At 42.1% G+C, this 20,236-nt stretch overlaps 2 protein-coding genes across 3 annotated transcripts in view; one reads left to right on the top strand and one right to left on the bottom strand.

The window, feature by feature from the left end:
• The window catches only part of TESC (tescalcin), a 468,355-nt gene that overhangs the window by 440,221 nt on the left and 7,898 nt on the right, over positions 1-20,236 (top strand). The gene's annotated exons all lie outside the window — the stretch shown is intronic.
• The window catches only part of FBXW8 (F-box and WD repeat domain containing 8), a 529,940-nt gene that overhangs the window by 12,467 nt on the left and 497,237 nt on the right, over positions 1-20,236 (bottom strand). The window contains exons 10-11 of one of the 2 annotated variants that reach the window (XR_013602517.1): positions 13,412-14,262; positions 11,628-13,366 (exon numbers count right to left, since the gene is read on the bottom strand). Coding sequence is in view for 1 of the 2 variants with exons in the window: in XM_078667126.1 (XP_078523252.1) it covers positions 14,146-14,262 (117 nt within the window). In the remaining variant the exon portion in view is untranslated. Of the gene's footprint in view, positions 1-11,627; positions 13,367-13,411; positions 14,263-20,236 lie in introns of those variants that run through there. The other variant, XM_078667126.1, reaches the window with a different exon arrangement.

Here is a 20,236-nt window from a genome sequence, read left to right on the forward strand (position 1 = left end):
TTCCAAGAAGGAAGTTAAATTGAATGAGTTTGAGGCGTGCACATATTGAGATATGCCGTACATACTGAAGAGTCCATGACCATTCTCTGCCTGTCAGTGGTTTCCCAAGCTCAGTCTCCTACTTGGATATCAGTGAATTAATTGGCTTGAACTCAATGCCCCTATGGACCTATATGCAATCATGATGAAGTATCTATGATTGCCCTGTGTCCACAGTGAGTGAGTGCATCTGGCTGTGTTTTTCCGCCCCACGCTTTCCTCATGTAGATGTTATAGGTCTTGACAAAGCAGCATGAGTCAGGGTCTAACCTGAGGGAAGGGCATATGCTTGACGTATGGCATCGAACGGCAGGAGGAGACCAGCATCATAAATGCCACCAACTGTGGTAACCCATGCTCAAGCCCATAGGGTCTTGTTCACCCACATCACGAGCTGCACAAATCAGGGAAGATTCACAATGGAATTTCTGGTCCCGTCTGCCAGTTGCTAAGGTACCTGTGCCAGTTATAATATGCTGCCATCAATGAGAATGAGGCAGGGTGGGTGCTGAAGCTCTCATGAGCTCAGACACTGCCCTTGAGTCAGATGTGCCAACTAAGGAGAGGTTACTGATATACTAACACATGCTGGCAGAATGTCTTGTTCACCGCTGGCATCTGGTTTTCCATCTTCTTAACTGGGTAAATTAAGAACCATATATTAAGTCATAGTAACATGTGTTGTTCATAGCTCTTAGAAAATAGCAGAAGTGTATTTGCAGCGGGCTAGGAAAAGCTAAATAATATCATCATTATCATTAGTAACAGTAGTAGAAGTACTATCATAAGAGCAACCTTTCTCAAGCAAACCAAGTACCATGGACATAGCGGCATTCAAGCCAGGGGTGATGCCTGAAGAAATCTCTCCCACCACTTTTTTTTTAGTGAACAGGCATGACCATTTATAAAGCAATCAATAATGGACTGTTATCAGAAGATATTTTTTCAAAGTCTCTTTAAGACTTAAGGTGATGGATGTCTGGATGGGCAATGTGCAGGCTAACACCTCCTAAAGGGAATCATGACTTCTTATTTTCAATCAGTCATCATGCTTGCATTCAACTCCATAAGTAAAGAATCCATGATAAGGCGAGATTGTAACTTAATCTCCAGATACCCAATGTTGAACTTTGATCAAGATCTGTGGCTGTTCCAACATAAGATCAAGGATACGTTAAGACTTAATTTATTTAGATGTTTGAGAGAATGTTGATGAAATGACTGCAGAGGTCATGGTAGCACAACTATTTATGAACCTATGCCATGGATTCTGTTCCAGAGAGGAGTACACTTTCTTGGCCCATCAAAGTTTTGGGAGGTTTTGTTTTGGTCTGACAAGGAAAAGGCTAACCAACCCTGGTTGTGCTGACTATGATACAGAGCAAGAAAAGTTGAGAAAATGACCATACCAAGCTTTCCGTGTTTTAGTGTTGGGTATGGTTTATGTGTTGAAAACATCTAGCTCCCAATTCATTAGAACAAGCAAAGAAACAGTGGATAGTTTGATGATATAGAATTTGAACAGACAGCATCACTTCTTACTAACCATCTTTAAAAAAGCCATTTTAACTCAGAGGATATTGAGTCTTTGTCCTCGGACTGTGAAAATGACTCTGGTAAAATAATGGAACACTTAGTAATTAGTGTCCACCAATCTGGAAGAGAGAATCAATCTAACTGTATATGAACTGAGAGGTCTATTTTCTTAAACGTCAAGTAAAGAAGGCTCTTCAAAATTCTATGCTTATGGTAACCACCAAGAAGTTTGCCTCAATTATAAAAAGGACGTTTTAAAGAGAGTTGGGCACACACCTCAGTAAGCAGACCACCTGAATGATCATCTGTAGCAGATAAGCATCAGTCAGACAGTGGAGTGCCTTAACACAGGAATGGATTCAATACATCTCCCTTCTCTTCATAATAGATCAAACTATAGCAACGGGAGCAAAACATACTAAATGGTGCTAAAAGTTACCGTCCACGGACAGCAGAATTGTGGCTTCATGAATAAAACTTTTTTTGCATAAGGACATTAGGAAGCTATTTACCTGTATTCTACTGCTCCTCCAGAAGAATCTCCATTAACGGCATCAACAAAGCCCCCCCCCCCTAAGTGTGATATCCGTTACATTTTTAAAACATATACATAAATATTTGCAATCCTCATTTTGCACCTAAATAAAAGTATAAACTGTCCACATTTCACTTCGTTTTTGAGAAAACAAAGCTGCTTAATATTAATATAAATTGTCACTAACATAAGATAATGAAATCAGGAACAATTTCCACAAACCTATTTTGAAAGGAGAAGAAAGGAGGGCAATGCAAGCATATAGGCTGCTAAGGAAATAGGCTGGAAAACTATCACTGCACCTTTAACGAATTCCACCATGCCCTGCCAGTGACTGATAGGTCAGTCCATTTTTTAATGACAAGATATGGTCCTGAGTATGAAGACATAAACACTTCTGTTCATTCGTCTAGTGAGATGGAGGCTTTTCTAGATATGATGCTCAAAATGGTGCCTTTTTCACATTAATCTTATTAAATTAATGTGACTTTTGTTTTTTCTCGCGATAAATTGTCACTCGGAGTCTCAAATAATGCTTCAAAATGTTCCTCATAAGAACACTGAGAACCCAAAAATATCTCACATTGGCAAAATGGGAACTTGACAGTAATGTCTTCACTAATAGTCAAGCACTGAAAAGAATACCAAGCCCAACCCAGGTAAATAGACAGAGCAATGAAAAAAGAGAAAAAGCCATGCCATCTCCTCAGATAGATTCCTCAGGAATCCTGTCCCACCTGGGTATCAACCCTGGAGTCTGATTCAATACAGTAATGCCTTGTGAAGGTATGGACAAAACTCCAGGTGGCAGTCCTACATATTTCTGAGATATGAATGTTTCTCTGGAGAGCCGTCGTAGAAGCATGCTTCTTGTATAGTAAACTTTGTGCTAGTCAAGAATAGTTGTTAACTGGTAACACAGTCAAAAACAAGATACTATAGCCGCATAAAGGGATTGTTTTGTAGCGAGTAAACTCATTATCATAATTCAACAGCAAATGTTCAGAGTGACTAAGAAATTTAGAGTTGTCTAAATTTGATTTTAACACTCTCTTTACAGCTCTGGTGTGAAGGGATCTCTCCTCTGTAAAGAAAGAAAGGGGATACTGAAATAATTTCATTAACAAGAAATTCTGACAAAATCTTAGGGAGGAAACTTGAATGAATTCCCATCACCACTTTGTTATTGAACACAGTGTAGGGTAGGATTCTTTTTTCCAGTTTTCCAGTCTGTGTCTTCTTCAGCCTATCTGCTTAAATTGTCCTACATTTCTTCTCCAGCAGTGATTCTGTTATATATCCCAAAGAGTTGAATTAGAATCGTAAGGAACAGCGGCGACTCCTCCGCTAAGGCGGCACGTCACCCCACTGTTCTATGAGCAGTGGAAAGGAAAAAAATAATAATGAATGAACGTTGTTATAATTTTATTTTTACTATAATGGACTGGATCGGTGGAGCCAGGTTAGGGCGGGGATTTATTTTCAGAGGGAGGAGTGGATGGTGCGCATAAATGCGCATAGACCGGCCAAACCGTCATGTGCACTTTGCATGTTCTCCACCTGGCTGTGTGGCACAGTCTGGGTGGAGAACATGCAGGGGCTCCTACTCCCACTCTGGGTGCTGAACGAAGGATCTCAGTCCAATCACGACAATGCCGCCATGGTGACGACAGTAGGGTGATGGCTAGGGGTGTCTGGAAGCCTGGGTGCTGCTGGGATCAAAGAAGAACAGAGGACAGAGGAGAGGTGGCGGCTGGGGACGAGTAGGTAAGACTTTTTTTTCTCCTTTCTGTTTATCTTATCCCCCCCCGCCACCGCCACTATTACCTGTCAGCAGTCACTTGTAAAAATGGGACTGAGGGTGTTAGGCTCCCCCTTCATTAAAAAAGCACTGCAGTACATTCTCTCCTGATTGGCCATCCAAATAGTTATATTTGGTAAAAGTGAGCAGCATCTGCAATGCAGCAGCCAAGGAAATGTCCAGGATCTTGGGGTCGACATTGCCGCCATCATCCAGTAGAATCTGCATTAATTATTTAATATGGAATGAGGCTACGCACAAAGAAATCCACCTCGCATTACCCTGGTTGGTATGCCAATGCCCCTTGGAATCTTATACAAATGTGACAAACGTTCATATGTATTCTGAAAGTTTTCATTTTATCATTTACGAGGCAAGAGCTGTCTTCACACTGATTGTGCAGAACTTTTTTCAGATGGGCAGCACAACTGTAGAAAGAAAACTGGTAGGGTGATACCTACAGTTACGGGAAATTAAGAGAGTACTTGAAGATCAAAACTGGATGCATTTTTAAGACCAACTTATGTGTAAAAAATCTGGCAGTAGCCTGTAGCTTACGGGCTATGAAGATGAAGACCATATTTAAAGTTACAAATATCGCCTTTGCTTCAAACATTGTTTTGCAAGGATTCCCCGTTACCTTGAGGAGGAACAAAAAATCTATTTGGGCAGCTTTAAACTCGAAAGGAAAGTATATGAACAACCTCCTGAGAAATGTGTTGCTTATTCTGTATGAAAAAAAATAGAATGTAAAAGAATTTACCTGTGTGCATAGCTACTGCCAACAGGTAAACTCTTAGATAAGACAACTTGGTATCTGAATAAGCTCAAAGTAAAAGAGTATGACTATATTTGACTGGGAATAGACGGCAAGAGATGAAATGTTTCCTTTTTATGGACAATGCTCACCCAGTAGAAACTGCCCTTGCAGTCTAGAATGCCTTCATATATTGTTCTGGAATGTCAACATGGCCTTTAGGAACTACACTGTCAAAGCTTTCCATGGTAGGACTCTCAATGGGATTTGCATAGTACTGCAGTCTACAGTCTAGGTCAGGTATGAACCACTGGTCCTTTTATCGCCGGATGTGTTTCAATTCCCGTTTCCTTTTACAGGATTTTCCCATTGATTTATTTATCCCAGAGAATGCAGAACAGTAGATCCTGAAAGCCCCTACATCAGAATAAACACAACCCGTGATCTGTTCCTCGGTGTTTTGTTTGCAAAGTTCCGATAGTTAACACACTCTTCAGAAAGCGATGAGTAATTGGCAAAAACTTTCTTCAGGCAACAAAGGGTAATGTTGCGAACCGAAAAGGAAAATGGGCAATAAATTCCTCAGCCTAGCGTTGATACTTGCTAAACAGGGCACAGCTATGGCACAGAAGGTGCCTTCGGACACACGACTCCAGCAAAAGGGCTGAAAAAGACCAGGCCTCAATGCATAGTGACAATTTCAAATGACAGGGCAAGCATGATCACACGCTGAACGAGGAGGAGTTATCAGCAGACTTCAAGAGATAAGATCAGAGAAGATTCTACAAATGCAGGGCCTAAGCCTAATCTGGTCCCAGCAGAAAGGCTAAAAAAAAATCAGTGAGCTTGACTATTTATTAGATGTGCGATAGTTTGTACTGCCAAAGATTCACAAACTGACAACAGGGAAGTATCCAAAGGATGTGAATCTATGAACTATTGAATGATGGAAAATCAGGAGTTTTGACAGAAGTACTGAGAGTGAGTACAGGAATGTGGCATCACTAAGACACTTCCTTCCCTGCAAAAGGTACTGGATGATAACACAAAGTTTATCTATCATCGCCTAAAATTGAAAACAAGAAACTATCTATGGATACCAGACTTGAAATGAGTTTCTCCGAAAAATATAATTATATTCAGTAAGCAGCACATATCATATTTGTCTAAAGAATCAAAAAATGATTGCCCTAGTAGCACACGTCTTTTCTTCTATAAAAGATTTCTCAAAGACCAGCAGGACACATTACTTTGATCAGAGAACGCAATCAATCAATCAGTCAATTTGTATAGTGCAGTTGATCACCCGAGAGGGTATACAGGTGCTTGCAGGGACCTAGGGACTCAGTCAAACAGTCTGGTCTTGAGCAATTTTCAGAATTCCAGCAGCAAAGTGGAGGTCCAGAGCTAAACTAAAGCCAGCTATGGCTTGGTAGGCTGCACCAGTCCCTCCGATTAGCTGTAAAAAGACCAGTGCAATTACCCAATCTAACAGTACGGCAATTATTGAGCCCTGGAATATAGCAATTAATCTATCTCTTGCTCGTCAAGTGATCGACAGCCCATCGAATCTCAAGCTGCCGGCAGCAACTGTGTATGAACTACATTGATCTACTGTTTCTATTGGCACCTGTAGACAACAGATCAATGGCAGATGAGGTATGAGTTATCAGTTGTGTACTGTACACACTGTTTCAACACTCTCTCCACCCCCCCCCCCCACTGACTTCCTCCATGTCACCTCATAACCTGCCACTCTGCCCGCATTCACATGTTAGTCGGGGATAATTCCCTTCACACTGGTGTTTAGTTTTATTTGTATGCATCGGGACAATGTTGAATAAGGATTTTTGGGGCCTGGGCAAGACATATTTGGGGGCCTCCTGTTCATTACAACCTAGAATTCTATTATTGATTTCCTGCTAATTGAAGCCTGCGTGATACAGAAAGAGCTTTCGCAAATGGGTTTCACACAAACAATTTAAGTGACTTTCTAGGGGCCCAAATGTCCTGAAGATGGCACTGGGCAAAGAGAGGTAGGGGCAGGTAGAGAAGAGGAAAGAGGTTAAGATCTTGAACTAGGCAAATGTGAGCTTGAGGGAAAGTTTACTTTCCCAGTGGGCCCCTTGGAAGCTGAGGGCTCTTCCCAAGCCTTAAAAAGTCTCCGCATCAAGGTTGTTAAGTGTACTGTTCAACCCACAACCCAGCCAAATATGTTACCTTCATGGAGGGCCTTGCTGTCAGCCCACTGCACCTTCCCTCTGGTAAAAGTACTAGAGAAAACTTTTAACACGTCCCTTTGGTATCTGATCTAATTGCAACCTATTACCCGGTATAGCTCTAAGCCTGCTCAAATGTTTGGTTCCTTATGAAGCTGCCTTGACTAACCCCATGGTGTGACAGTTGCTGTCAGAGTCAGACATCGCTCTTCGTTTTTTTAATGATTTGTTGCATGCTCTGATGGTGATTCCACACAAGGGGAGAATGAAGTGTCTGGAATATATGGTTTGCAGTATGCAGACATGTTCAATACTGTGTGGCGCTCCTGTGTGTAGTGTGGTACAGATTGGTGTGGATGTGAGGTTTCTGGTTGGACACCAGAAGCACAGCCCTACGTTACAGTGCTTTGTTGATGTAAGGTGTTTAGCGTTGGGGTGGGATGATGTCTTGGAGCATATCCATACTCCGGAGTGGGATAAGTCCCTGAAGAAGCATAGCAATGAGTGATTCTTTCATCTTCTTTAATCATCACGGGGTGCCTTGTGTTGTTTTGGGCTGCCCTTTCTGTGGAGCTTTGTGAGGGGTTAAGGTGAACTGAAAGGATTTCTGCCCATTCGAGCAGGCGTGGACTGGACAGGTAAGGCTCCGAGGGCGAGATCTCTAAATGCTAGCGAGTAAGTATGGTTATGTACAGCATGAGTGAGGTGGCTAAATCAGGAAAGGTTTTTATTGTTTTATTGATGAGGTTCTTTGTGAACAAAAACCTTAATGTAAGTGGTGTTAGATCATACAACTATAATTTTGGCTAGATATTCTGATGATTGAGTGCCCATGTTTTTCCATGCCAAAGACATTTGGGTAAAACATTATGTTATAAGGGAGGGATGGGGAGGACTGCGAGTTGCGAAACAGACAATCACACAAAGGAGTGGGGGGTGAATTATGTGATCAAGTATGAGGTGACAGTGCGCCATGGTCCACCCATGCTGTGTCAGCATGTAACTGTTGAGTCAGAACACCAACCCTCTACTATAATCGTACAATGAATAAAATAAATATATGTTTCTGCAATAGACACTAAGGGCATATGTACAAGCCCCTATTGCCACGGGAAGGTCACTTTTTAGGACGTCCTGTGGCGATAGGGGTTTTGCCTTATTTACAAGGCAGCGTTAAGCCACTTATCATTATTCTGACGCTGCCTCCTATTTAGAAGGGAGGCATAACAGGAGGCAGCGCAAGAATTAAGACTAGGGAAAACCTGGTCTTACCTGGCACAAAGAGGAGAAATGTTTCATTTCTCTAAGTTTTTGCTGTTTCAATGTGTGCTGCGTTGTGCAGCACATAGGAAAACAGCAAAAGGCCAATGATTGTTTATGTACAGGAAGGTCCCCCTTCCTGCACATAAACAATCATTTTTTTAAAATGCCGTTTTGCAACAGCTATGCGTGCTGCATTAAGCAGCACACATAGAACTTACAAAAAAGCATTTAAAGAGTGTTTATGTGCAGGAAGGTGGACCGTCCTGCACATAAACAATCTTCCCCTGCACACAGATACCCTGGCACGGGTGCCTCCATTGCCATTAGGCTGCTAAGTGATGTGCCAGTGCAGGGGGAAATGCATTCTTGTAAATATGGTGCAGCCCTGCATTTCTGAAGTGGCAGAGTGAGGCACTTAGCCAGGAAGGCTAACACCTTTCTCCACCACTTCCCTTGTACATATGCCCCTAAGTTGCGTACCCTAGTCTGCTTTGCCTACCGCAAAAATCTGACCAGAATGGTGTTGATAACTGTGGATTTAAGGAGTGAGGTGGAGGTGACTCGATGCAGCGAGAGTCAGACATATATCGGACACTTTCTCTGGGGTGCCCAGTTTCCAGGGCCACAAGGACTCTAAATGTGAGGATGGTAGGGGTCTGTACCAAGCAGGACAACAGGGACTCGGTCTACAATGGAAGGATGGCCAAACTAAACCTACTTCAGTTTACAGATAGACATAAACAAGCAGTTGAGGTCTAGCACAAGGATTGTGGTGTAGGGTGACTCTAATTACAGTACAACACAATTATCACAGTAGCAATACTAACTCAAGAATGTCCCTGTGAGGGGACATATATAGGCAAACGTAGATTGAAGCAATGCAGTATTTAACAGTGGGTGCGAGCACTTAATACAATTGTTTACAAACAGAAAACATTTTAAGTAGGTTCCGATCATGTGGGGAGAATATATATATATATATATATATATATATATATAGTACAAATAGGATTTCAAATACAAGGAATTACGGAAAGCACAATACAAAATGAAACAAAGCAGCACAATATAGCAGTTAAAAAGAGGCTCTGGCTTTGCACAGTATCCACTTTTCATAATTGCAAACTTTAGTATAATCCTGAGCAAATATACAATATTGCAACAACACTTATGGAAATATTGGTAAGGTCACGTTTGCGCTATTGCACCCCAAAAGCTACAATATACAGTAACTAGCCATGACTGGAGCCTTGGGGTCAATGAGCTCTCCCAATTGAGATTGAGACCACAGCATAAGGTGATGATTATAGAGGGTCTCCCTATCTGAGGGACCTCCAAAGGGCGTACCCAAGGAATACCTGGTCTGTAGTGTTAGGTGCTCCAAAGGATTATTGGCCCCAGAAGTGCAGCCAAAAAGAAAATATGCAAGGGAACTTCAGAACAAAAGAAACAAGAGGTATGGGGGACACAGCTCCTGGGTGTATCCTGTATGTTCATCTCTACACTGTGTAATATACTGCAATTGCAATTGTATTCATATAGTGCTACTACCCCTGACGAGGTGTCAAAGAGCTTTTCGGCGAGTAGCACGCTACTCCGGAACCCAAAAGGATTAGAGGTGGATTAGTATAGGGAAATATGAGTTCAGTATTAGTATAGGGAGGCACAAGTTAATTAGATCAGAGGGCATGTGAGTCTGTTAGTTGGATTGAATAAAGTAATGAAGGGGTAGAAGAGGGAAGAAAAACAGAAGTGTTAATTGGGAGATCATAGTAGTAAGTTGAGGTCTGGGATGAGTAAAGTAGAGCTGGAGGAGGGAAGAGCCTGTAGAAAGAGATTAGGGACAAAGAGAATCAGAGCAGAAAAACGCAGTTAGGTATGAGTCAAAGGATAGACAAAATGAGGGAATTAGTTGGGTTGTTTGGGAGATCATAGTATTAAACTGATGTTTGGGGTGAACCAGAAGGTGTAGAGGAGGTGGAAACTAGGAAGGGTTAGTTTGGCGATCATAGTAGTAGAAAGGGTTTGGGATGAGAGAGAGTGAAGATCGAGGATAAAGTGATAGAGGTGTAGGGTGCTGGTAGGACTGAGTAAAGTTTTCTAGAGCAAATTTGTTTTTCTTTTACAATAGGACTAAAATAATAAATATATAGATATATGATTACATAGTAAGGGAATATATGTGTAAGGAATATAATATATTGAGATTTGTGGAGAAGCAAGAGGATATATCCATGTATTGGTTTTCTGTGAAAAATGTGTAAGTGCAGTACTGCTGGTGAGTAGTATTTGAATAGCACAGGGGTTAGGATGTGTTTTGGAGAAGAGTATGTGGTGTTTAAGAGGGGATGGACAAGAGTTAGGAGCGTTTGTGTTAGATTTGATCACTGGAATAGGTAATGTGTGTGGTGGAGTCATGTGTAACGATTGTATGGTCGTGTGTAAATGGTAAGAAGATGAGGCGGTGTATGTTGTTGGTGTGATCGAAGGCTGAGTATAGGTTTTGAAATGATAAAAAGGGATCTGTTAGGAGCAAGTAGAAGACAGAGCTGGTGTTTTGTGTGAACAGGGAGGGTGTGTCTTGATGCACTGAAGTTATGTGTAATGTGGTTTTGTGTTATGTTGGTGATGTGTGGATGTGTTAGTGGTATAGGACAGAGTTGTGTTTTGAGTGAGAATACAGGAGCCATAGTGTTGTAGTTGGGGTAGAAGTGTGTGTAGATGTGGTTTGTGGGGTTTTGTAGTGGTTGATTAGTGCTGTCTGAGGTTTGTTTGTGGTGCATCAGTAGAATGCCTTTGCTGATTTTGTGTTTGAATGCTGGCGGATGTGGAGGCCTTAAGGCGGTATCTTGTAAGTGAATATTGGGCAGCATCTCTAGCCCTTGGCCTGACCCAAATAGGCCCAAACAGGCAACTGCCCTTGTCCTCTATGCCCGGCCCAAACAGGCAAATGCCCTTGTCCTCTCCGCCCTTTGCCTCGACACAAAGCCTGAGATCCCCAACGCACTATGCTTAAAACTGCCCTGTTGGCCAATGGAACCCTAGCCCTAACCAATCTGAACCCTAATCCTAAACACTAGAGCCAATGGGAGACCTGGCCCTATTAACCAATCACAGCCCTAGCCCTAACAGCCAATCAAAGCCAAAGCCCTAATCCCCAAGTCCAATAGGAAACCCTAGCCCTAGTCACCAATCAGAACTCTAGCCCAAACTGCCTATGCAGCAACCCCTCAAACAACAAGAACCACATACAACAGCACTCAGCACTTGTAGACCATGCAGCACCAAGCTTTTAGTTGACATCTACAAACTATTAAATCACATTCATGCCATATGAGCACACACATAAGCATGCCATACATCAGACAGAAAGTTGAATAGTAGTAAAGTAATTACACTACTAGGACTTTGAGACATGCCCTGCTACTTACCCAAAAGCGTAAAAGATCGTTAAGCAGATTTGGCTCAAATAAAATATTTTTTTTTTACAGAAGACTAGCACATATTTGAAGGAGCTCTTCTATATGATCATTAAGAAAAAGGTGACTCAGTTAAGTAAAATATTTTACCAGTATAGGACAATGTTAGACCAGTTTATGGGTCAAACGAATTATAGTTAGGTCGAGTAGATTATTCAAGTCACTAGATCAGCAGTTCTGGTAACATATTTATGAGTTTTCAAGTCCAGATCTTAAATTGAATAACTTTAATATAAAGGATCTGCTACTGCCATCTAAAAAGAAGGTAAGTAGCAGAGCCTTAGTGGAGTCTAGGGCCAAGGATTTCTATTTGACCAAGAAGATTTACACGGTGCATTTGAGAGCCTCTTGACAAGATTTAACCGTATACCCATATCTTGTTGAATTACCCAATCCAGTAATGTGCAACACTTTATTAAAATGTAGGCTTTGGTTAAATCCTCTTTATTCCCGAGGCACCTGTTTGAAAGAATTCCTAGATAAGGATGGGAATTGCAACTGCGGCCTCATGGCACAAAGTTCCCCTGTGCAGCTCTCGTGATTGTTTATATTTTTTCGAACTAAGCCATTGGCTACTAAAACCAGAGCTATTTAAATATTGGATATGGGGTCGAAAGGAGACCAAACTTTTTTTATGCTATGCAATTTTTAGGTGTGACGTGCTCAGGATAGATTTTTCATCGTTTTAACTAATATGAAACTTTTGAAATGATTGTAAAGGAAATGTTTTGTTCAACTTTGTATGTGTAATTATAGATAGGAATTAATGTTAATGTTTAAAAACCATGGCTTAAATACATGTTTTTACTACTTGAAAAACAAAAGAGTGTTAAACATTTTCTAATTAAATTAATTAAAGTTTGGTAACTACCTATTTCTGTTTTTCCTCTCTTGACCTGGTTATATCTTGATGTTTGCTATCATGCATGCATACTGAATCGAATGAATGATGCTGTGCACTTCCGTGGCCAGTACTTTACCATGGTGTACATGCTTTAGCGTCCTCGCTATATGTTGATTTCCCAATGGTTTCTATTTTGGCCTAGTTATATGAGGAACCACAATGTGAGTTATAAAAATATTGGTCATTGCTTCATTAAATTACCATATTTCTGGGACCCTGTAACAACAAAGGACATGATAGGCATGACTAGAGTCCATTACACATAAAGACACACTTCAGTAGACAGAAGGTAACCAGCCTTGGACTCTCCAGTGTTATTCCATTTAACTAGTAGAATTTCAAATGACCGCATGTTTGATTTACTTTTCAACAGGTGTGCACATTCCAAATTGATCCTACTTGCCCTTATTGCATATTGTCAGACCCATTGTGCAGGCAGGGCATCGTACCAAGTCTGTTATGTTATGCAAATGTATATAATGTTGGATATATATTTTACCTAATAATGTTAACGTGTACTAATGGCAAAGTAACTTAGTAATACATCACAAAATGGGCAGTGAAAAAAAAGTGCATTAATAAAATGATAAAAACCTGAATTGCATCTGCTGTACTATATTCTGTATATGTTTAAAATAATTGTGATCTTTTTTATATCAAGGTGTGTCCTATGTTAAATTACCTAGCTAATAACACAGAATGGGAACCAGAATGAGGGAGTTCAAGTTGCTGACATCTAACATGATGCTGGGTGAGATCCCAGCTCTGTCAGTACCCTACCAACTTTTACTACATTAAAACAGTCTATCTCCATTCACCTTTCTTACGGCATACTGCCTTCTGAAGCCCCCTCTGGACAACTCAGTTCCTTCCGGGACCCTTATTTTCGCGTTAACCACAGTTCAATAGGCGAGTCACACTACTGCAGCCACCTAAATGGAAGACGCTGATACTAACACTCCAACCCAACTGAGGCCCACCATGCACCGGACACCGTGTCCATAGAGTTTCCAAAGCCAAACCGGCTGCAGCAATAACAGTCTGTTAATGTACGTCAAAATTCAAAGTTCTTCAACTACATTTTCTGTTCCAGCGTCACCAGTAAATGTAGGATCTTCAGCTGCTAATTCTGTTATTACTAATTCCGGTTCTCCGCTAATTTAGTTAAAGATATTTGTGTAAATGCAAATGCTTCTGATGGTCTCAGACCAATTTGTGTTACTAATGTACTTTGAAAATATAAAGATTTACTTTAATGTTTTATGCTATTTCTAGTATGATTATTTATTACATGTTTACTTTTGTGTTTGTTATAAAAATGGAAGGGAGGTCTTTATTTAGAATGTGGTAGGCACTCTGGGAGTCCATGTACATGAAAGGTCCATGCATAGGTCCTGCACGACAGTTGCTGCGGGTCGTCCATGTGAAGGGTCGCTGTTCAGTGGGCTCCTTTTATTTATGGAATAAATCTTTGAGAAACTTACCAGATGATTCCATGAGTCATTTCCTCTTAACACCTCTCTGTCCATTTCTCTGTCTATTCCTGCAGTGTACTTATACTGGCAAATAAATGATGCCGGCTGCACATATGAGGCTGTGAGTGTGGTCTTACCTTCGATGTGCGGTGAGGTCATCGTCTGTTATGCATGCACCGCGGGGACTTTTCTCGACTGGGATATTTGCTGTGATGAGGCTGTGAGCGTTGAACCAGATGTGCCGCACAGGGTGCCTGAAAGAAAAAAGAGTGATTTCCGGTTATTTAAGGATACACAATGTTCCGAGGTTTAATCGTCATTTCATAAACAAAAGGTCTCAGTATAATAACTTGCTAACAAAGTATTTTAAAAAAGGCACCTATTGTAAAGGCAAAGAAACATGTTTGGGTCTGAACTAGACTTTCATGACACTTTGTTGGGAACCTAAGAACAAACACTATACTGCACCCGTCAAGAAAAGCAGTGGTAATACGACATAACCGTGACTAAGATAGGGGTCGACAATAAGAAGGTGATTTATCAAAAGGCTCTGGAACTAGAGATCAGTACCAGATCACATCCACATGGGCTGGTCATGAAGGATCTGGTTGACATAAGCTGTAAAACAGTTACCCGATCATAGGAGGTTGATGGACAGTTGCACATCTGAGCACCACTAGTATGAGGCTTCCCCTGCAGTAACTCCAGCAGAAGCACATCGCCCCCACTGTGAGGACGTGGATAATGTGTTGAGAATGAGGGAACAGCAAGTTCGCAAGCAATGACTTCATCCTAAATGTAATCCCCTGAAAAGTAGAGGAGGCACGTTTGGGATGGTGAAGTGTCAGACCAATGAAACAGGAGACCAAGAAATACCAAGAAGGCAATCAGTGGCTGAAGTGGGTAGGGTCTGAGGGGCACATCATGCCTATTCTTTTTTTTATTTAAGAAAAACTGTTTCCCTACTTTTTGTAAAATGAGAACAGTCCCGGGAGTGTTAATTCAGAGGGCTGAAATGCTTCGGTTAAAGTGTAAGGCAGGGAGTTTCCTGTGCTGTCAAACCAAAGGAGGGCCAGACAGCTAAACAAGCCTTCTTGCCAGAGTGCTGCTTGCCAGAGAGAAATGTAAATGTGCACAACTGGTTAATCGGCAAATGTAGAGGGTGTTTGGAAGCCAGTATTGGCTTTAATTGATGGCATCACTTCAAGTGTCCTGATGACACTGTTTTTTTCTTTTTGAGTGGTTTTGCAAGGAGTTACCAGCTGAGCTGTGAAGTGTGTGCTTTTAAAGGTCAGTCATAAAATAAAATTGCATTATGGACAGTCTGGGTATTACTGAAATATATATTTGGGAAGCACTTTTTTATCTTAACTCTTTTAGTGCATTTTGAAGCAGTCTATCTTAGACTGTGTGTAATGCAAGCTTAAAATAATGACTTGCATATTAATAAATAATAATAATAATAAAACCACTTTTAGAGCGCCTGGTTACACTCAAAACAGTGTGTCCCCGCGCTTAGAAATGCTACTGCTCCCCGAAAAGACCGAGATTGGCCTGGATCCTAGGGCACAAGAATGCTTTTATTTGCGTGGAAAAAGATGAGTTTTTAATTTCAGTCTGAATCTCGTTTCGGAGGGCTCCATGCGTAGGTCAAGAGGAAGATTGTTCCAGTGTTTACTCACTAAGAACCGAAAGGAGCCACCTCCCATCCTGGACGTGCGAACGCGAGGAAGTTGGAACAACATCACTCCGGACGCTTCTTAGATTACGGGTGGGGCGATGGATAGCGAGAAGATTTCGCAGGTAACCTGGGCCTTTTCCCTGGGCAATGCGATGGGCGAAACAGAGTGCTTTAAACTTAATGCGCTCCTCAATAGGGAGCCAGTGAAGTTTAAATAATGCTGTCTTTCCTGAGGGTCTGCGCGGAAGGTTGAGCACCAGGCGGGCGGCAGCATTTTGGACGCACTGTAGTTGGTGTATGCCTTTTTTGCTTAGGCCTAGGAGTAGAACGTTGCCGTAGTCCAGATGTGGTGTGACTAGGGCGTGAATAAGTGTTTTCCTGGCGCTGATAGGGAGCAGGTCGAGAACTTTTCGGAATGTTTTCAGTATTCCAAAACATTTTCCCGTGATTTTACTGATCTGTTGCTTGAAAGAAAGCTCCGCGTCCAGCAAGATTCCTAGATTTCTGACGGATTCCGCCGGAAGGGGGATCGCCCCTAATTCTGTTGGCCACCAAGCCTGCGACCAGGCAGAGGGTGATTTACCAACCACCAGCAATTCTGTTTTATCGCCATTAAGGCACAGGCAGTTGTTGTTCATCCACCCTGCCACAGAAAGCATGCAATTGGAGAAGTTAGTGGCGTCCTCTGCCTGATTGTGGGTGAGTCTAATTATTAGTTAGGTATCGTCAGCGTATGTGACGATATCCACTCCAAAAGCTTTCACAATGTGAGCTAGGGGCTCCATATAAAGATTGAACAACGTAGGGCTCAAACTTGAGCCCTGTGGAACCCCATGTCTCAGCTTGCGAAGAGAGGATTTATGAGGAGGACAGTGCACCTGAAAACTCCTGTTTTCTAGAAAGGATTTTATCCATTCCAATGCTAATCCTTCTACTCCCATGTCTGAGAGGCGAGACAACAGCGTCGAGTGCAGCACGGTGTCAAAAGCTGCACTAAGATCTAATAAAACCAACGCTGCCGTCTGCCCCTCGTCTGCTAGTTGTCTCAGACATTCTGCGGAGAAGAGAACCGCCGACTCTGTTGAATGGCCTGCTCTAAACCCTGACTGTGTGGAATGGAGAAGGGAGTTCTCTTCAACAAACTTCATGAGTTGGCTGTTCACTACCTTCTCCACAACTTTCCCGCAGAAAGGGAGGAGGGAGATAGGGCGGAGATTTTGTAGCTGGGAGATATGTATGGTGGCTCTTTTTTTTCAGGGGAATGACCTGTGCCGTTTTCCATACGTCAGGCACATGGCACTCCTGAAAAGACAAGGTGATCAGGTGTTCCATCATACATTCTAGGACTCCCTTACAACGATTGGGAGAGATAACATCATAGGGATATCCGGACTGGATGCCGTTTGCGATGGTGAACAGGTCTTGCCTGTCAGGAACTTTAAAACAGGTCAGATGGGGTTTGGTGGCAGAATCAGTTCTCACTACCGAGTGTTTGGTCGGCAGACTACCTGTAAAAGTGGCAAGTATTAAATCCACTTTCTTTACAAAAAAGTCTGCAATGTCATCACATAGCTCATTCGAGTAGGTGTCTTGGGCCTCAAGCCTAATTGGGACTGTAAGTTCTTTATAAATCGAAAAAAGTTCTCTGTTGGGATTTTTAGCATATTCAATGCGTTCCTTAAAATGAGCGCCTTTGGCTGCTCTTACGAGTTTGTGATATAATTTTAATTCTCTTTTGTAGTTCAGCTTGTCTTCTGGATTGTAATTTTTCCTCCAGCCACGTTCTATGTTTTTACATTTGGCCTTAGCTTCTTTAAGTTCCTTGGAAAACCAAGGGGCAGTTTTGGTTTTTCTGGCGGGGGGCTTGAATGTCCATGGTGCTACTGTATCTAGCGCCCTAGACATCCATATTTCGTAGTCAGCCCATGCCTTAAGCAGAGTGTCGCTAGGAAGAGGAGGTTCTTTAAGTAGGGCGGATCTAAAGTTTTCCTGCATAAACTTCTTCCAGTCTCTGCGTCTCTGAGGCCTGAGCTTGGTCATTCTGCAATCCTGTGGGGCAACTTCTGCCTCGAAAGGAATGATAAAGTGATCTGACCATGTTATTTGAATCGGTGTGGCAACTTTAATACCCTCCCAGTTAGCAAAAACGGGGTCTAAGAGGTGACCTAGTTGGTGCGACGGGGATGTAGATAGTAGTTTGAGCATCAGGGATTTTAGTCCATCCACTACAGCCTGTGCCTTCCTTGCAGTTGGGATCCTCAAAGTGGAGGTTAAGGTCTCCTAAAATAAGAAATTTCCTATACCGAAGTACAGGCTGAGTTATAAGTTCTGTCAGTTGATTGCAGAACTGTGAAGTCTTACCTGGCGGCCGGTACAAGAGGAGTCCATTGATAATATTTTTCGGATTGGCTTTAATAGTGAAAAAAACACCTTCACTATTGGACAGTGTGGCCTTCTCTAAGGTACACTGTATGATGCTTTTGTAGATCATTGCCAGTCCCCCACCTTTCTGCCTTTCTCTGTCAATTCTGAGCAGGCAGTAGCCTACGGGGACAGCTTCCAGAATTTCGGGTGTTGAGGCTTCATCCAGCCATGTCTCTGTTAGAAAGAGCACATCGAGATCGCCTCAGGGGTGAGCGAAGCAAATTAACAGTGCTTTCTGTCACAGGCTGGAACATCGTAGCACTAAACATACACAAGTCACTATTCTCCACTGTACCAACCAGATTTCAAGTCTTTGGCTTTCAGGTTACACACACAGACCTCTAAAGAAGAATAACTAATAGAGGTTTCATATTGTATTTCTCAATGATTAACTTAAGATGCATTTAGTTTTCATTTAAGCTGCGCCTTATTTTATGTGTAATTACCTGAAGGTGAAAGACTGACAAAAATGACTGAATTCTTTGTTTCTTAGCCACCACGCATTTGACCCGGCTTCTATGCTCACTCGCCCCACACCCTTTGCACATTGCGTCACAGTTCCCACATTTTTTAAGTCTCGCTGAGGCAGCGCATGCGCTTTGTCTTCAAGGCATACTGTTTCTAGAATGTGGGATTTAAGCACCTCCCTCCCGTCACTGTCCCTCATAAATGCCTGCTTTTGTTTGGCGAATATGCTTAATAGCCCTCCTTTTGGACCCTGTAACCTCCCATGAGGACTGCCCCAGCTAAATGTGCTCTTACTCTTCAGGTTATTTAGGATACTTTGAGAGCAATCAGTTTTTGTTGGCCTGCCTCTGCTCGTGTTAAGTCTTTTGTATACTTTGTGTTCCCGGCTGCTTCCTTTGTTTCAACTTCGCCCCTCACTTAGTTTCCCTGCACTTAATCTCACTGTGCCATCCCACCCACCCCTTCACACCTCCTATAACACTTCGTGCCCACTTACAGCATCCCCCTCTGAGGTCACTGATTCCATTTAAATTCTGAATAGCTCGCTCTATCGTGTTTTGAGCTGCTATTTGCATGCCTTTATCTTGTCTTTGAAATAGTCCCAAGACACACTATCCTGTACGCGTTCAACAATGCAATTCAACTACTGCTGTAGCAATGATTGGCATCTGAAACTTCGTTTTCCTTCCGTAGATTGTTAGGATTTGCCATTGCTTCATTTTATTTGTGACTGGGAGAGCTGACCCCGAGACTGTAACCCGGTTCCCCAGTCCCACAGTCGGCAGCCCTGACAGTTATGCCACACCCTCTGAGGTCGTGTGACGCATGCGGTTACTATCTAGACATATCAAGTACAACTTGCTTGCTAAGGGGGATACTCAATATTGTAGTTGATATTTGCAGGGATCATGTACAGCAGAATCACAGCCCGTGGTTGGTTTTTCAACATTTTACCTTTTTACGTCTTAACATGAAGGAACATGAAGGAACCAATATTAAAGTACTTTCTAAATGGTACCTGTAAACAAGCTCTGAAGTAAACAGCCACCTGATTCAGGCACAAAGGAAAGTTGGCGTTGAATCGGAATTCCTAGAAATTAGGATATTAATGGCACATGAGGGAGAGCAGCAGTGCACATAGATGAACACCAGAGCTAATAGGTTTCAATGTCATGTGACATAGGGGCGCCCAATGGGAGAGCGAGTTTGTTAAGTGACGTGCAGTGACTCCCACAGAAGTAATGAAGGGAGGACGATCATCATTTTACCTTTTTACGTATTAATATGAAGGAACCAATATTAAAGTACTTTCTAAATATCACCTTTAAACAAGCTCTGAAGTAAACAGCCGTCAGCCATTGTTAAAACCAGTATTGTGTGCGAGCAGCACTGCACTGCAGAGCTACGGTCGGACCGAGCACCACAGTGATTCTGGGGAAATCGCTTAATCTCCCCATGCCTATTAAATAATCAATGTGTCATTAACTGGTGACCCTCGGTTCCGGAACAACACACGGGGAGAGACAAACAACACCTTTTTACGTCTTAACATGAAGGAACCAATATTAAAGTACTTTCTAAATGGTACCTTTATTTTCAAAACATTCTTTATTTCGGCCAATTTGGCCATAAAAGAGTTACACAATAAAAGGAAA

This window comes from Lissotriton helveticus, chromosome 11, assembly GCF_964261635.1.
Source record: "Lissotriton helveticus chromosome 11, aLisHel1.1, whole genome shotgun sequence".
Taxonomy (NCBI): Eukaryota; Metazoa; Chordata; class Amphibia; order Caudata; family Salamandridae; genus Lissotriton; species Lissotriton helveticus.